This window comes from Indicator indicator, chromosome 24 (genome assembly GCF_027791375.1).
Source record: "Indicator indicator isolate 239-I01 chromosome 24, UM_Iind_1.1, whole genome shotgun sequence".
Lineage (NCBI taxonomy): Eukaryota > Metazoa > Chordata > Aves > Piciformes > Indicatoridae > Indicator > Indicator indicator.
This window is the reverse complement of record NC_072033.1, coordinates 2,536,859-2,551,437: the sequence shown is the minus strand read 5'-3', so window position 1 is coordinate 2,551,437 and position 14,579 is coordinate 2,536,859. Positions and strand designations below refer to the sequence as shown.

General features: G+C 52.8%; 1 protein-coding gene across 1 annotated transcript in view; it reads left to right on the top strand.

The window, feature by feature from the left end:
• Nucleotides 1–1,896: 1,896 nt before the first annotated feature.
• Nucleotides 1,897–14,579, top strand: part of LOC128975316 (perilipin-3-like) — a 47,030-nt gene continuing 34,347 nt past the window's right edge. Inside the window, exons 1-8 of the mRNA XM_054392146.1 lie at nucleotides 1,897–1,910; nucleotides 4,992–5,094; nucleotides 5,851–6,046; nucleotides 7,531–7,613; nucleotides 8,228–8,483; nucleotides 8,978–9,177; nucleotides 9,327–9,455; nucleotides 9,543–9,959. Coding sequence (XP_054248121.1) covers nucleotides 1,897–1,910; nucleotides 4,992–5,094; nucleotides 5,851–6,046; nucleotides 7,531–7,613; nucleotides 8,228–8,483; nucleotides 8,978–9,177; nucleotides 9,327–9,455; nucleotides 9,543–9,959 — 1,398 coding nt within the window. The remainder of the gene's footprint in view (nucleotides 1,911–4,991; nucleotides 5,095–5,850; nucleotides 6,047–7,530; nucleotides 7,614–8,227; nucleotides 8,484–8,977; nucleotides 9,178–9,326; nucleotides 9,456–9,542; nucleotides 9,960–14,579) is intronic.

Here is a 14,579-nt window from a genome sequence, read left to right as displayed (position 1 = left end):
GCAGGAAAGCTTTTCCTGCTGGATTGATGCAATCATTCAGGTGTGGTTATGTCCACAAGGATAATCAGGCTGAGTGTTTGCAGGGAGCTTACTGCTTCCCACAGTTCACTGGTTAAAACACTTGCCCAATACATCAGACATGCAAATTGCTTCTCTGCCTCAAAGGGTATCTGTCATAGAATGGTTTGGGTTGGGAGGGACCTTTAAAGGTCTTCTAGTCTGACTTGTGGCCTCTCTGAAGGTCTGCTTGCTGTTTTTCTCCACTCAGGTTGTCCATCACCGGCTCTGCACATGGCTGGCTTGGAGCACTTGCAAGATAAAAATGGTACAATTGAAGGCTTTGAAAGGTCACAGAATTCCAGGCTGGACTGGGTTGGTCAAGCTCATCCAGTCCAACCCTCCTGCAGTCAGCAGGGACATCTGCAACTAGAGCAGGCTGCTCAGAGCCCCACCTGGATTGGTTTCAGGGATGGAGTATCTCTCTGGGCAACCTGGGCCAGGGTCTCACCACCTGCAGTCTTCCTTCTCTCCAGGCTGAATCTTCTTTTGGTCTCAAACCATCCCCCCTTCTCCTGCCACAACAGGCCCTGCTCACAAGCCTGTCCCCAGCTCTTTTACCATTGCAAGCCCACCAGAAGATCTCCCTGGGGCTTTCTCCTGGCTGAACAACCTCAACTCCTTCAGCCTTTCTTCAGCTCTCATGCCATAGCTTCCCCTGCCAGGCTGATTCTCTCACCAGCCCTGGGGGAGCTTGGATGTTCACCACCAGCCCACTTTGCACAGGCAGGTATAGGCCAATTCTCTTATTATGCTTCTCCATGCTGTTGGGAGCCCACCAAGAGCTCATCCCTGCTGCTGAGAAGGTGTCAGAGCTCAGCAAGTGCCTGGCTGGCTAAAAGCAAACAAAGCACTGGCTGGAACTGCTGCAGGAAAAGGTGGCCCTGGTGCCCTCTCTGTAATTTGCTGTTGGCTGCCAGGATGCACTATGGGGTTTGGATTCCTTCAGCTGCACAGGAGGGCAGGTGATTTATTGGAACTGGAAGGCTTGGAGAGTAAAAAGGCTGTGAAATGACTTTGCCTCTGCCCCCACCATTAGCAGGATTATTTCTTCTGCAGCTGGGGAAGGACACGTACAGAGCAGCTAAACAAGCTGCAGAGCACAGTGCCCAAAGCACCAATTTCCAAACCAGGCTGCTGGAGCCTTCCTCTGCCCTCTCTGTTGATACTTCCCTGCTCTGGAGAGATTTGGTTTAGGTTGGAAGGGAACTTAAAAATCATCCAGTCCCAACCCCCCCCTGCCATGGGCAGGGACACCTCCCACCAACCCAGGTTGCTCAAAGCCTCATCCAGCCTAAACCTTGAACACCTCCCTGTGCAGCCTGTTCCTGCTCTGTAGATATTTCCCTGCTCTCCCTTGCCCTGTAGATATTTCAGCTTCTTCTTATGGAAGTGACTTCAAATACCATTTTTGAGGGGTGTCTCTGAGAGTTTAGTGAGCACCCTCTGTGAACACTGGGCAGAGGCTGCCTGCTGATCACAGGATATTGAGATGAGTGGAAGAGGCCAGGACAGTTTGAGCAAGTGAGCTGGAGAGCAGATGGGCTTCAACATGCTGCTTTCCAAAAGAGCTGTGGGAAACAAGTGGCCAAGGTAGGGTGCAGGAGAGGACAGGAGCAGTTCCTTGGACATCAGTGTGCTTTTGAGGGGCTTATTGGAGGAGCTGTCAGGTGAGTGCATCCATGTGTGGGGCTGTCAATACACCAGAGGGTGAGGATTGCATCCAGAGGGACCTGGACAAGTTGGAGAGGTGGGACAAGGTGAACCTGATGAGGTTCAACAAGAGCAAGTGCAGAGTTCTGCAGCTGGGCTGGAACAATCCTCACTATCAATACAGACATGGGGGTGATGAGGTGAGAGAAAGCAGCCCTGAGGAAAAGGCTTTGGGGGTGCTGATGGATGAGAAGCTGGCCAGGAGCAGGCAGTGTGAGCTTGCAGCACAGAAGGCAAATCACAGCCTGGGCTGCATCAACCCTGAAGAAAAGGCCTTGGGGGTGCTGGGGGAGGAGAAGCTCAGCAGGAGCCAGCAGTGAGCACTTGCAGCCCAGAGAGCCAAGCAGAGCCTGGGCTGCAGCAGGAGAAGTGTGGCCAGCAGGGCCAGGGAGGGGATTCTCCCCCTCTGCTCCACTCTGCTCAGACCACAGCTGGAGCTCTGGGTCCAGTGCTGGAGCCTCTGTTCCAGGAAGGATCTGGAGGTGCTGGAAGGTGTCCAGAGAAGGGCCATGAGGATGAGCAGAGGGCTGGAGCTGCTCTGCTCTGGAGACAGCCTGAGAGAGTTGGGGTTGTGCAGTGTGGAGAGGAGAAGGCTCTGAGGAGACCTTCTTGTGGCCTTGCAGGATCTGCAGGGGGCTCCAAGAAAGCTGGGGAGGGACTTCTGAGGGTGTCAGGGAATGATAGGAGTGGGGAGGATGAAGAAAAAACTAGAAGTGGGGAGATTGAGATTGGATGTTAGGAAGAAGTTGTTGCCCATGAGGGTGGTGAGAGCCTGGCAGAGGTTGCCCAGGGAGGTGGTGGAAGCCTCATCCCTGGAGGTTTTTGCAGCCAGGCTGGATGTGGCTGTGAGCAACCTGCTGTGGTGTGAGGTGTCCCTGCCAGTGGATGATCCTTGAGCTCCCTTCCAACTCTAACAATTCTATGGTTCTCTGATGAGAAGTGAGTGGTGGGAGCCAGGTGCATGGCTCCTTGGGCAGGAGGATGACCAATTTCTAGGCTGCTGCTGTGCCAGTCCAAACCAGAAAGTGGAAGATAGCCCTCAAAGGAGACAGCAGTAAGAGTGCTGCTTCCTCAGGGCAGTCTGGGACACTGCATCCTCTGCCATGAGATTTCTCACTGCTTCAGGGCTTGTCTGGAGGACAGTTTGTACTTGGAGGATTTTTTTCCTCTCTTGCAGTGCAGGCCCAAGGGAGCATCCAGCAGGATTGCCACTCTGCTGGCTCTCATGTGCTCCATTGTGGTGACAGTGAGCTCTGACAAGAGAAAACATGTCAGAACCTCCAGATCTACTGGAATTGCCTCCAGCATTGTGCTTGCCAGCAGTTCCATGGCCATGACAACAGCCTCATAGTCACCCAAGCTCATCCTGCAGGAGCTGCATGGCATTGGGAGCTTTGTGCAGCCAGGGCCATTCAAAACTGTCTCCCCCCCTCCTTTCTAACACTGAGTTTACCATTTAATGCACCTCAGAAACCACAACTAATGCTTTGAATGTCTCCAGGGATGGAGCCTCAACCACATCTCTGGGCAGCCTGTTTCAGGGTTTCACCACTCTCATTGTGCAGAGCTTCCTCCTGATGCCCAAGCTAAACCTCCCCTGCTCCAGTTTCAAACCATTGCTCCTCATCCTGTCACTCCAAGCCCTTCTAAACAATCCCTCCCCAGCCCTCCTGTAGGTCCTTTTCAAATATTGAAATCCAAGGACTCCCTGGAGCCTTCTTTTCTCCCTCCCCAGCCCTCCTGTAGGTCCTTTTCAAATACTGAAATCTAAGGTCTCCCTGGAGCCTTCTTTTCTCCCTCCCCAGCCCTCCTGAAGGTCCTTTTCAAATATTGAGATCTAAGGACTCCCTGGAGCCTTCTTTTCTCCAGGCTGAACTGCCCCAACTCTCTGAGCCTAGCAGAGGGGCTGCAGCCCTCTGATCACCTTCATGGCCTCCTCTGGACCCACTCCATCCCGTCCATGTCTCTCTTGTGCTGGGGGCAGCTGCTCCTGTCCTTACACATGAAGCACTGGCAGGTAAAAGCCACCCTAGGTGTGAAGTCCTTCTCTAGCCTCATTTGATGGAGCAGATGATCTCTGAGGTCCCTTCCAACCTAAGCCATCCTCTGGCTGCATTTGCTTCTGCTTTCTGATTGTTCTTATATAGTCAGGAGGTGTAGGGTGACAGGTTGGACTCGATGATCTTTGAGGTCTCTTCCAGCCTTCTTGATTCTATGATTCTATGATTCTTTCCCATCAGAAGGAGACACAAACCCAATGGCTGTTTCCAGAGGGTGGTGATCCTCAGACCCCAGAAGGTTCATGGTCCAGGCCAGCAATGCCTCTCTCGTTGTGAAGGAGCAGCAGCCTCCCAAGGGAGCTTCTCTACACAGGGCAGGCTGTGCCTGCCTAATTGCAGCTTAATTAACAAACCACAGCAGGGCTTCTCTCTGCCCCATTCCACCTCTAATTGGCCAGGACAGAGGCTGGCTCCTCCCTGCTGCCTCCCAGAGCTGTCAGTCACTGAGGGTCCCTCCTTCCCTCCCTGCTTTCCCAGCCAGGATAAAAAGGCAGAGCAGGGGTGGGGGAGTATGGTGTGGTGTCTGGTTCTTCTCTGCTGGTTATCTGCTCACCTTCAGCAGGGCAGAAAGGTGCTGCTCTCAGATTTTATTTTGGGGGTGGGAGATGTTTTCAGCTGCTAAGGCTGAAATTGCTTCATGAGCTCCTGGTTTGGGTGTTGATGGTTCTTATTTGGCTTAATTGTGAGATGAGCCTTAATTAACAGGAGGTTGCTTGTGGTGCTGTTTGAGCAGGGGAGCAGTGGCCTGTGCTGGTTTTGAGTGAAGAGTTGGGGCTGGCTGGGGTGCAAATGGCAGTAGAGCAGCTCCTTGAGCTGCCTTTTTTTTAACCCTATTTCTTTTGTTACCACATCTCTGATTCAGGGCACCCTCAGAGCCTTGGTGGGGAGGAAGGAGGCACTCAGTGCCTCTTCTAGGCGTATTGATAAGCTCTCCTGGGTGAGGGAAGGTTTTGTTCTCCTCATTGCTCTGATTAAACCACGTGGAACTGAGCTGTTAGCTTTGCAAGTAGCACAGATCCCTTCTGTAAGGGGGAGAGGCCCACCCTGGCTGTCTTCCCTTCATGGGGAGTAAAGGAGACCTTCAGTGAGGTCAGAGGGAAGTGTCCCCTGGGAAGGGGAATCCCCTGGGAGGCTCCCCAGCTGCTTTCCCTTGCCTTAAAGCCATGCTGCTTCTTGCATTTCAGCTGCAATGGCCTCTGCTGTGCCTGAGAAAGAGGAAGCTGCCAAGAGCTCCCTGGAGGTAAAGGAAGAGGAGCAGCAGCAGGTAGGTGCTCCATGTGAGATGGAGGAAGTGGCAGCTCCTGCAGGCAGGTATGAGGAGGTGGCCCTGCTATGGCTGGGGAGACCAAAGCCTCCCCAAAGGGAGCAGTGCTTCCTCTGCCTTAGGCTGTGCCCTGCAGCTTCTCTGGAAGCATGGGTGACAACAGATAGAAGAGTAGGCTTGGAGATCCTGCAAGGAACCTCCTAGGCTGAGGAAAAGAGCCTGGGGAAGATGTTTCTCTAGCTCTCCAGCCAGGATTCTGGCTTGCTGCAGGCAATGCTTCTATGGTGGGGCTCCCATGTTTCAGCAGCCCTGGGGCTTGCTGCTTTTGCTTTGCCCTCCTGACCAGCAAGCATGCTCCTTGCAGACCACTCTACAGTCTGTCAGCTGTGAACCACCTAGCCCCTGGTTGATGAAGCTTTCCCTGGGGTCTTTACCAACTGAAGCAGACCTGGGAATAGACACAGAAGGGTGGAGCTTACACACAAACTCAACTGACCCTTGGGGAGCATTGTGCTAGAGGAAAACCTTTCTAGAAAGGACCAGCCATGAATGTCAGTGCTCCACAGGTTGTTCCCCAGCTGAATTGTACATTCTTTAAAGCAAATGCCCAGTCAAGGTGAGCCTTGCTGCCTCAACCAGGCCAGCTGACTTCAAGAGCTTTTGGTGTAAGACTTCACAGGAAGCTCAGGTTCATGTCTGCAGGCTTCATGGTGGGGTTTTGTTTGTGGTTTTTCTCCCCCCCATCTCTCTTTCTAGGATGCAGTAAAGGAGGTGACTAATCCAACCCTGCTCAGCTCTGCCTGTGAAGTGGTTTCCACAGCTTATGCCTCCACTAAGGAGAGCCATCCCTGCATCAGGTCTGTGTGTGATGCAGCAGAGAAAGGAGTGAAGAGTGTGAGTGAAGCCACAGCCAGCTGTGTGCAGCCACTTCTGGCCACCCTGGAGCCTCCTGGTAATCTCCTGTGGAGTCATGGGATGGGAGGGGCTGGAAGGGATCTCCAAAGCTCATCCAGTCCAACCCCCTGCCAGAGCAGGAGCACCTAGAGCAGGTCACACAGGAACACATCCAGGCAGGTCTTGAATATCTCCAGAGAGGGAGACTCCACAACCCCCCTGGGCAGCCTGTTCCAGGGCTCTGTCACCCTCACAGGGAAATAATTCTTCCTCCTGTTTCCATGGAACTTCCTCTGCCTCAGCTTCCACCACTGCCCCTTGTGCTGTCCTTGGGCATCCCCCAGCAGAGCCTGGCTCCAGCCTCTGGGCACTCCCCCTGCACATCTTTATCCCCAGCAATGAGGTCACCCTCAGGCTCCTCCTCTCCAAGCTCCAGAGCCCTCAGCTCCCTCAGGCTCTCCTCATGAGGAAGATGTTCCACTGCCTTCAGCATCTTTGTGTTGGACTCTCTCAAGCATTTCCCTGAGGCCTTTCTTGATCTGAGGGGCCCAGAACTGGACACAATATTCCAGATGTGGCCTCAGCAGGGCAGAGCAGAAAGGGAGGAGAACCTCTCTCGAGGTTCTAACCACAGCCCTTCTACTCCACCCCAGGATGCCTTTGGCCTTCTTGGCCACCAGAGCACATTGCTGGCTCATGGTCATCCTTCCATCCTCCCAGGTCCTTCTCCCCTTCACTGCTCTCCAGCAGGTCAGTCCCCAACCTCTCCTGATCCATGAGGTTGTTCTACATGGGGAAGGGCAGGTTTGCCCCTGCCTGTGAGGGACTCTGTCTCCTTCCAGCTCTGGAAGGAGTCCTGGTTGTGGACATGCACTTCCTCATCCTTCTGTAGAGCTCACTCTTGACTTGCAATTAAGTCTAGAAAGCTGAGTCCTAGTGCATGTAGTGTGATGGAGGGCTGCTCCCTGGAGGATCAGGACTTGGCTCTTGAGGTTGACTTCTCTGAAACTGTTGTAGTAAGTTCTGGAATGTTAGATATTTAGAGTCATATTTTTACCAGCTCATGGTGGCTATGGGGAAAGGCCTCCTCCTGGAGGAATGTAACCTCCTAAGGTTAGCCATGGCCCTTAAAAGGGTCTACATCTGAGAAGAAGCTTTGAAGCCCTAGAGGTAGGGACTATTCCTAATGCCAAATCTGCAAAGCATCCTTTCTGTGCCAGTGACTCTGTCATCCTGGATCCTTGGGGCATGGGCAGAGATGAGGGCTAAGGATTGTTCCTTTTAGTCAAGAGCTGAAGAAGCTGCAGGAAGGGATCCAATGCAGCTGGCTGTGTTTGTACAAGTGGAAACTCTCTGCTGTCACTGAACAGATCTGAGGAGACCAAGATGAGCTGCTCTACAAATTCAGCTTACAGCCCACCTGGCCTGGTGATGTGAAAGGAGACTTTCACCCAGGCTGCCTGCAGAGCAACCATGGTCAGTAAGGGGGAACTTGAGCTGGAGTTGCAGAAAGCAAGTTTTGACACTCCTTTTCCCTCTCAGTTGCTGCAGGAAGTGAGTATGCCTCCAAGGGCTTGGATAAACTAGGGGAGAAGCTCCCACACCTTCAGAAGTCAGTGGAGCAGGTAAGATTCAAAGCCTGTGCTGGCCTTGGCTGGCCCAGAGGTGCCTTGGCACCAAGAGGTGCCAGATTCTGTGATTTGCAGAATCACAGAAACATTCAGGCTGGAAAAGAGCCTCAGGATCACCAAGTCCAACCATTTACTCTGCAAGAGTCACCCCTAAACCATATCCCCAAGCACCATATCAAACCACCTTGAAATACAGCCAGGCTTGGGGGACTCCACCACCTCCCTGGGCAGCACATTCCAATCCCTGACCACACTTGCCATGAAAAAATGTTTCCTAATGTCCAGTCTAAACCTACCCAGTGGCAGGTTCAGGCCATCCCCTCTTGTTCTATCACTAATTACCTGGGAGAAGAGACCAGCACCAACCTCTCCACAACCTCCTTTCAGGGAGCTGCAGAGAGCAATGAGGTCTCCCCTCAGCCTCCTCTGTTTCACACTAACCATCCCCAGCTCCTTTGCTCTTCATTCAGATTGATTCTCCAGGCCCTTCCCCAGTTTCCTTGCGCTCCTTAGTAGGCACTTTGCCAGTTGCCCTCTGGGTGTAGCTCAGAATTGGAGCGTGCTACATGATCCTGTTCCTTCTCTGACACAAACCTCTTCCTCCCCAGGTGATATCTGACACAAAGGAGCAGATATCATCCAGGGTGGCTGAAGCAAAGGATGCTATGAGCAGCAAAGTGACAGAGATCATAGATGTGACTAAGGAGACTCTTCAGAGCAGCGTGGAGGCTGCCAAATCTGCAGTGTCCAGCAGTGTGGCAGTAGTTCTGGACTCTAGAGAGGGTCAGATGGCTGCAGTAGGAGCAGAAGCTGTGGTGGAGACAACAGAAGGCAACTCTCTTCCTATTGAAAATGAGGAACTAGGTAAGGAAACCCTGGGTGTGATTATTTGTAATGGGAACCACCAAACATTCTTCTCCAGGAGGGTGGTGAGAGCCTGGCAGAGGTTGCCCAGGGAGGTGGTGGAAGCCTCATCCCTGGAGGTTTTTGCAGCCAGGCTGGATGTGGCTGTGAGCAACCTGCTGTGGTGTGAGGTGTCCCTGTCCATGGCAGGGGGGTTGGAACTGGCTGAGCCTTGAGGTCCCTTCCAGCCCTGACAATTCTGTTCCTCTATCCAAGCCACACTGCTGCTGATCATGCTCTGAGCCATGAGGCTCCCATGGGGGGCACACATCTCTGTGGCCATACCAAAATCCTCCTTCTGTGCCTCTATGAAACTGGGCAGCCCTTGTGCCACTGCTCTAGGCTGGGCTAGTGGAAAGTGCTGTGCTGCAGGCTAGCTGGCTCCTAGTCCAAGATACTTGTTTGCTCTGGTATTCCTCTCTGGTCAGCCACTTACAGGCACTGTCTTTCCTCAGCCAAGCTGGCAGCATATGAGGAGGGTGCAGGCATCCTGCCTGTGGAGCAGCAGCAGGAGCAGAGGAGGTACTTTGTGCGCCTGGGGTCCCTCTCGGATGAAATTCGCTTGTTTGCCTACATGCACTCCACTGACAAGATGAAGCAGGCCTGGCAGGGCATGCAGGATACCCTTGCACAGCTTCACTGCATCGTTGAACTGGTAGGCAGAGCCCTGCCTCCTGGGAGGAGGGCACCAAAATCATTGGGGTGGCTTCCACTTCGTCGCAGCGATGGAGCATGGCTGTGACAGAGCTGTGCTGCTCACCACCACCAGGTCTGCCTTGACTCTCTGATCTTTCCCTACCACAGATTGAAGTCTTTAAGCAAGGATTTAATCAAAAGCTTGAGGAAGGGCAGGAGAAGCTTCGTGAAATGTGGCTGGACTGGAGCAGGAAGTCTCCCAGGGAGACTGGAGATGAAAGCTTAACGGAGCCAGAGGTACCACCCTGGGAAGGGAAGGGCTCTGTGTATCCTCTTGGTTTTTAAGTAACTCACTCCTGATCCTCTCCTTCTGCCTCCTCCCAGGAGCTGGAGTCCCTGGCCTTGCTCATGGCACGCAATATCACACAGCAACTGCAAGTGACCTGCCGGGATGTAGTGTCTGCAATCCGAGGCCTTCCCTCAAGCCTTCAGGACAAGGTGAAACAATCTCTGACTACCATACAGGAGCTCCATGCTTCTTTTTCACTGGCAAATTCCTTCCAGGACTTGTCCAGCAGTGTCTTGACCCAAAGCCAGAAGAAGATGGCTGTGATCCGGGAGTACATGGAGGAGCTGCTGGACTACCTGAAGAACAACATTCCTCTGTCCTGGGTGGTGGGACCCTTCACCCCCAGGGAGGAGGAAGAGGAGACATCAGAGGAAGAGGAAACCTCACCAGAGACCACAGCATCAGAGGAAGATGAACCCTCCCAGGAGGAGGAAGAGGCAGACAGAGCAGGAGTAGGGCAGCATGAAATGTGAAGGATAAGGCCATGGGCACAAGCCTGCTTGGCATGATTCTGGGGAGAGCTTGAGCTTAGCTTTTCATGACTCCACTCACCAGCTGAGGGTGGAGCTCTCACATCTTGGCTGATTATTGGGTTCCTGGTGAAAAAATCCTTAGGGGGCTTCTAAGGAAGGGGGATGGGGGCAACTCTTTAGTGTTTGTAACTGCTTTCAGGAATGCTGGTTGAGCTCTAGGGCTAAAGAACAGAGCGGAAGCTCTGCAAGGCTTCCCTAGCAAGCTATGATATGCATTGAGTCTAAGCACTGCTGGATAAATACAATGGTTGCTGTTGGTCTCAAACCCTCACCTAGTCACTGAGGGCAAGAATTAGCTTCCTAAAAGCTGCTTGTAGTAGGTCATAACTGCTTACAATAAAACTATTGCATGCAAAAACCACTTGGTGCCTCTAGTCTCTCTTGGAGCACCCCTGGAAGTGTCAACAGCTATGGACTGGACCCTTCCAATCCATTCCCAGCACAGGAGCTGGTGAGTAGTTGGTGGTACAGTAATGATTACAGCTTGTAAGCACTGCTACCCTTCTGGGATCTGTGGGCTAGGGTGGGGAGTGGGGCACTAGCTGCAAGCAGCATTGGAACTAATCCTGCTGCTTGGTGGGAATCATAGAATCTTAGGGCTGGAAGGGACCTCAAGGATCATCCAGTTCCAACCTCCTCCTCCTCCACTCAGCTAGGGCTGTTCCTTGGGCAACCAAATCCAGTTGAGAGGCATCCCTGCCCATGGCAGGGAGGTTGGAGCAGGTGCTCCTGCTCTGGCAGGGAGGGGTTGGAATAGATGATCTCTTGAATCACAGAATCAGCCAGGTTGGAAAAGACCTCAGAGATCAAGTCTCACTCAACCTATTACCTAACACCTCCTGACAACTCAACCATGGCTCCAAGGGACACATCCAAGCTTTTTTTGCACACCTCCAGGGATGGTGACTCCACCACCTCCCTGGGCAGCACATCCCCTGGCCAATGACTCTTTATGTGAAGAACTTTCTCCTCACCTCCAGCCTAAGCTTCCCCTGGCACAGCTTGAGACTGTGTCCTCTTGTTCTGCTGCTGTTGTCTGGGAGAAGAGCCCAACCCCCACCTGGCTACAACCTCCCTTCTGGTAGTAGTAGAGAGCAGTAAAGTCTGCTTGGAGCCTCCTCTTCTCCAGGCTAAGCACCCCCAGCTCTCTCAGCCTCTCCTCACAGGGCTGTGCTCCAGACCCCTCCCCAGCCTTGTTGCCCTTCTCTGGACACCTTCCAGCATCTCAATGTCCTTCTTGAGGTCCCTCCCAGCCCCTAACATTCTGTGACCTCTGAGGTCCCTTTCAGCCTGAGCCACTCTATGATGTAGTTCCAACCCCCCTGGCATGGGCAGGGATGCCTCCTGCTATACTTTGAGGTCTCTCTTTTGGCTCTCAGAGTCCTTAGAAATCAGTCAGTGTTCCTTGAGTCTGATGATCACAGCCGAAGTGATTTTCACCTTCCCCTCCCCTACTGCTGCTCCTCCCAGCTGATGCTGTGCTCACACTTGATGGCTCTGCTACAGGCTGCTTTGACTTTGAAATGCAGTCACAGGGGTACTTGCTCCTTGTTTCCCTCTTGCTGGATGCCACCTTCTCCCTCTGACAGTTTGCATAACATTTTCATTATTTAATTCTTCTGTTCACACATCTCTGCCTGCCTTTTGTTCAGTCTCTGCTGTTCATTCTTCAAGCACCTGACTTCTAGGTCAGGAATGTGCTGGCACTGGGTGGAGGCTGCCTTAGGCATCACTCAAAGGCTCTTATTTTTCAGGAGCTGAGTTGGGAGGTGTTAGCCAACATCTTGCTCTGGCCTCTGGCTGCCGTGGGTGACAGCTTAAGGAGTGTTTCCCAAGCAGCTTTGTTATGAAGCCAGTAGATTGGGCAACAGCAAGTGCTGAGAAGCAAAAAGCTCTCTTTTCCCCTTCCCACTTCCATCTTTCTTGACACACCTGGACACTGACATCTCCTGCAAAACGCTGCACTGTTGCCTGCTGTGAATTAACATTGGTTGAAAAAGGTTTGTGCTTGGGTAGCTGAGGCTTTGCTGAAGCAGGAGCTGGCTGGCTTCCAGTTTTTGTGTCACCTTAAGTCCCTGGGGTTGGGGAACTGTAAGACCTTCGAAGCTGATTGGAGTAAATTTGCAATGGAAACAGAATGAAGTTGCTGCCCTTGGGGCTGGAAGGTGAAGATGCTGAATGACCAGGGAGGGAGCAGAATCAGATTGTGGGACCTACTCTGCTAGGTATTCCTCCTGCTGCTGTCTGATGTGAGCAGGCAGCAGTTTTCTTTCTCTGCTTAGCACTTGGTCCTGTTCTCTTCCACTGCAACCTTTCCCCTCCCCTCCCTTCCCTATTACACCTCCTTTCCTTACATTCATAGTGGAAACCAAGTCTGTCAGAGCATGAGAAACTCAAAGGGACTTCCCTGTGCTCTAGGCTGGGTTGTGCCAGCCTGAAAGGATCAGGGGAGCCCAGTGTGGGGTTAGGAGCCCCTGAGGATATACATTTGTTTGCTGGAGAGAGGCACAGGTGCCTGTAAGGTGCTGCTGAAGGGATCAGTACCCCCAGGTGCTAAAAACCTTTGCTGCCATCAACACTCAACCTTTCCCCCTTTCAGATGCTCCTGCCAGGTAGACCTCTTCTGGCAGATCCTGGCAAGGCTTTGAGCTGGCACACTGTGGATGGCAGGGGAGGGAAGGAGGAGGGGGGTGTGTGTGTCAATAAAGCTGCTTCAAATTGCCTTGCAAACCAAGCGTGAACTTGTGACAATTCCAATGTGGTCCTTGCAGGGCTTGTTAAAGCCCCTGATGCCTGCAGGAGTGACAGGCATCTGCCCTGATCAATAGCTCAGCTGCCCTTTGCTGCTGCAAACAAGGCAAAGGCCCTCCTGTGAATACAGAGCACTGCCAGCAGGTAATTACCCTTCTTGTGGTGCTTTCTGCACGCTGGGGGCTGCCCTATGCTAATGAAAATCCGTTTGCAGAAGCAGTTGGTTTGCAGTATTGACTTCCACCCTGCTCTGATTCTCATGTTTATTTAGATCCAGCAGTGGCTTGAGATTCTCCAGCAGGGAACTGGGAGGAGAGAAGATCCAGAGGATAATTAACAAGCCCAGTGCTGACGTGGTTGGATTTGAGCCCATCCTGGGTGCTGCTGCTTGCTTTTTTGTCTCTTTGTGTTATGCTTCTTTCAGAAGCTCTGACAGGAGGTTGGTGCAGGAGGGCCAGGCTGGCAGACAGCTTCCCCAATGTTGCTCCCTCATGCACTGCAAAGTGTGACTGCATGGGAGCTGCTGGAGGGGCCAGAGGAGGCCTTGAAGATGATCAGAGGGTTGGAGCAGCTCCTCTTTGGGGACAGGTTGAGAGACTCAGCCTGGAGAAGAGAAGGCTCCAGGGAGACCTTAGAGCAGCCTTCCAGTACCTGAAGAGGCTACAGGAGAGCTGGAGAAGGACTTCTGGCAAGGGGTGGGAGTGCCAGGATGAGGGACAATGGCTTTGAGCTGGGAGAGAGGAGATTGAGACTGGAGATGAGGAAGAAATTCTTTGCAGTGAGGATGGGGAAACACTGGAACAGGTTGCCCAGGCAGGCTGTGGATGCCTCCTCCCTGCAGGTGTTCAAGGCCAGGTTGGATGAGATGTTGAGCAACCTGGGCTGAGCACTGGGAAGTGTCCCTGCTCATGGCAGGGGTTTGGAACTGGATAATCTTTCAGGTCCCTTCCATCCAAACCATTCTATGATTATCTGGGAAAGCCAGGGGATGAGGGCAAGACATGGTGGGGAAGGAAAGGGTGTGGAGGAGTTTGAGGATGAGGCTGTAGAGAGGAGGAGTGGAAAAGCAGAAGAGGGGAGTGAGATAGCTGGAGGAGGAGACACCAGGAGGGCTGGGAACAACTCGAATGCAGGTTAGAGGCTGGCTGGAAAAATAGTGGAGGAATAAACTGAGTATCTGGAAGTCTGGAGGAGATTCAGTTGTCCCCAATGATAAGAAAAGGGGCAATGGGCACAAACTGCAACCCAGAAGGTTCCACCTAAACGTGAAGAAAAACTTCTTTGCCATGAGGCTGCCAAAGCCCTGGAGGAGGCTGCCCAGATGGGTTGTGGAGTTTCCTTCTCTGGAGGGGTTCCAAACCCACCTGGACATTGTGATCCTGGGCAAGCTGCTGTGGGTGCCCTGCTTTAGCAGGGGGGTTGGACTGGGTTGTCTTCAGAGGTTCCTTCCAACCCTCACCATGTTGGGACTGTGTGAAAACCAGGAGGAAAGCAGAGAAGTGCTGTACAGAGAAGAGTTCACCTGAGGCAGGACTTGGGCAAGGTGGAGAAGACTGCAGGGCAGGAGAGGAAGCAGCTGGCAGGGAGCTTGAGGCTCCCTTTTTATTTTTAAGGGCAGTGTGTGTGTGTGCCTCACCCAGTGAGACAACTGGCTAGCTCAGGGCAAGGCAAAGCAATACCTCTGCCCTTGGGCAAGGAAAAGCTGGAGAAAAACACATTCCCTTCCAAAAGGGGCACCAGGAGCTCTACACTGCATGCAAACACTCCTGCCTGGGCCATCCCACCAGG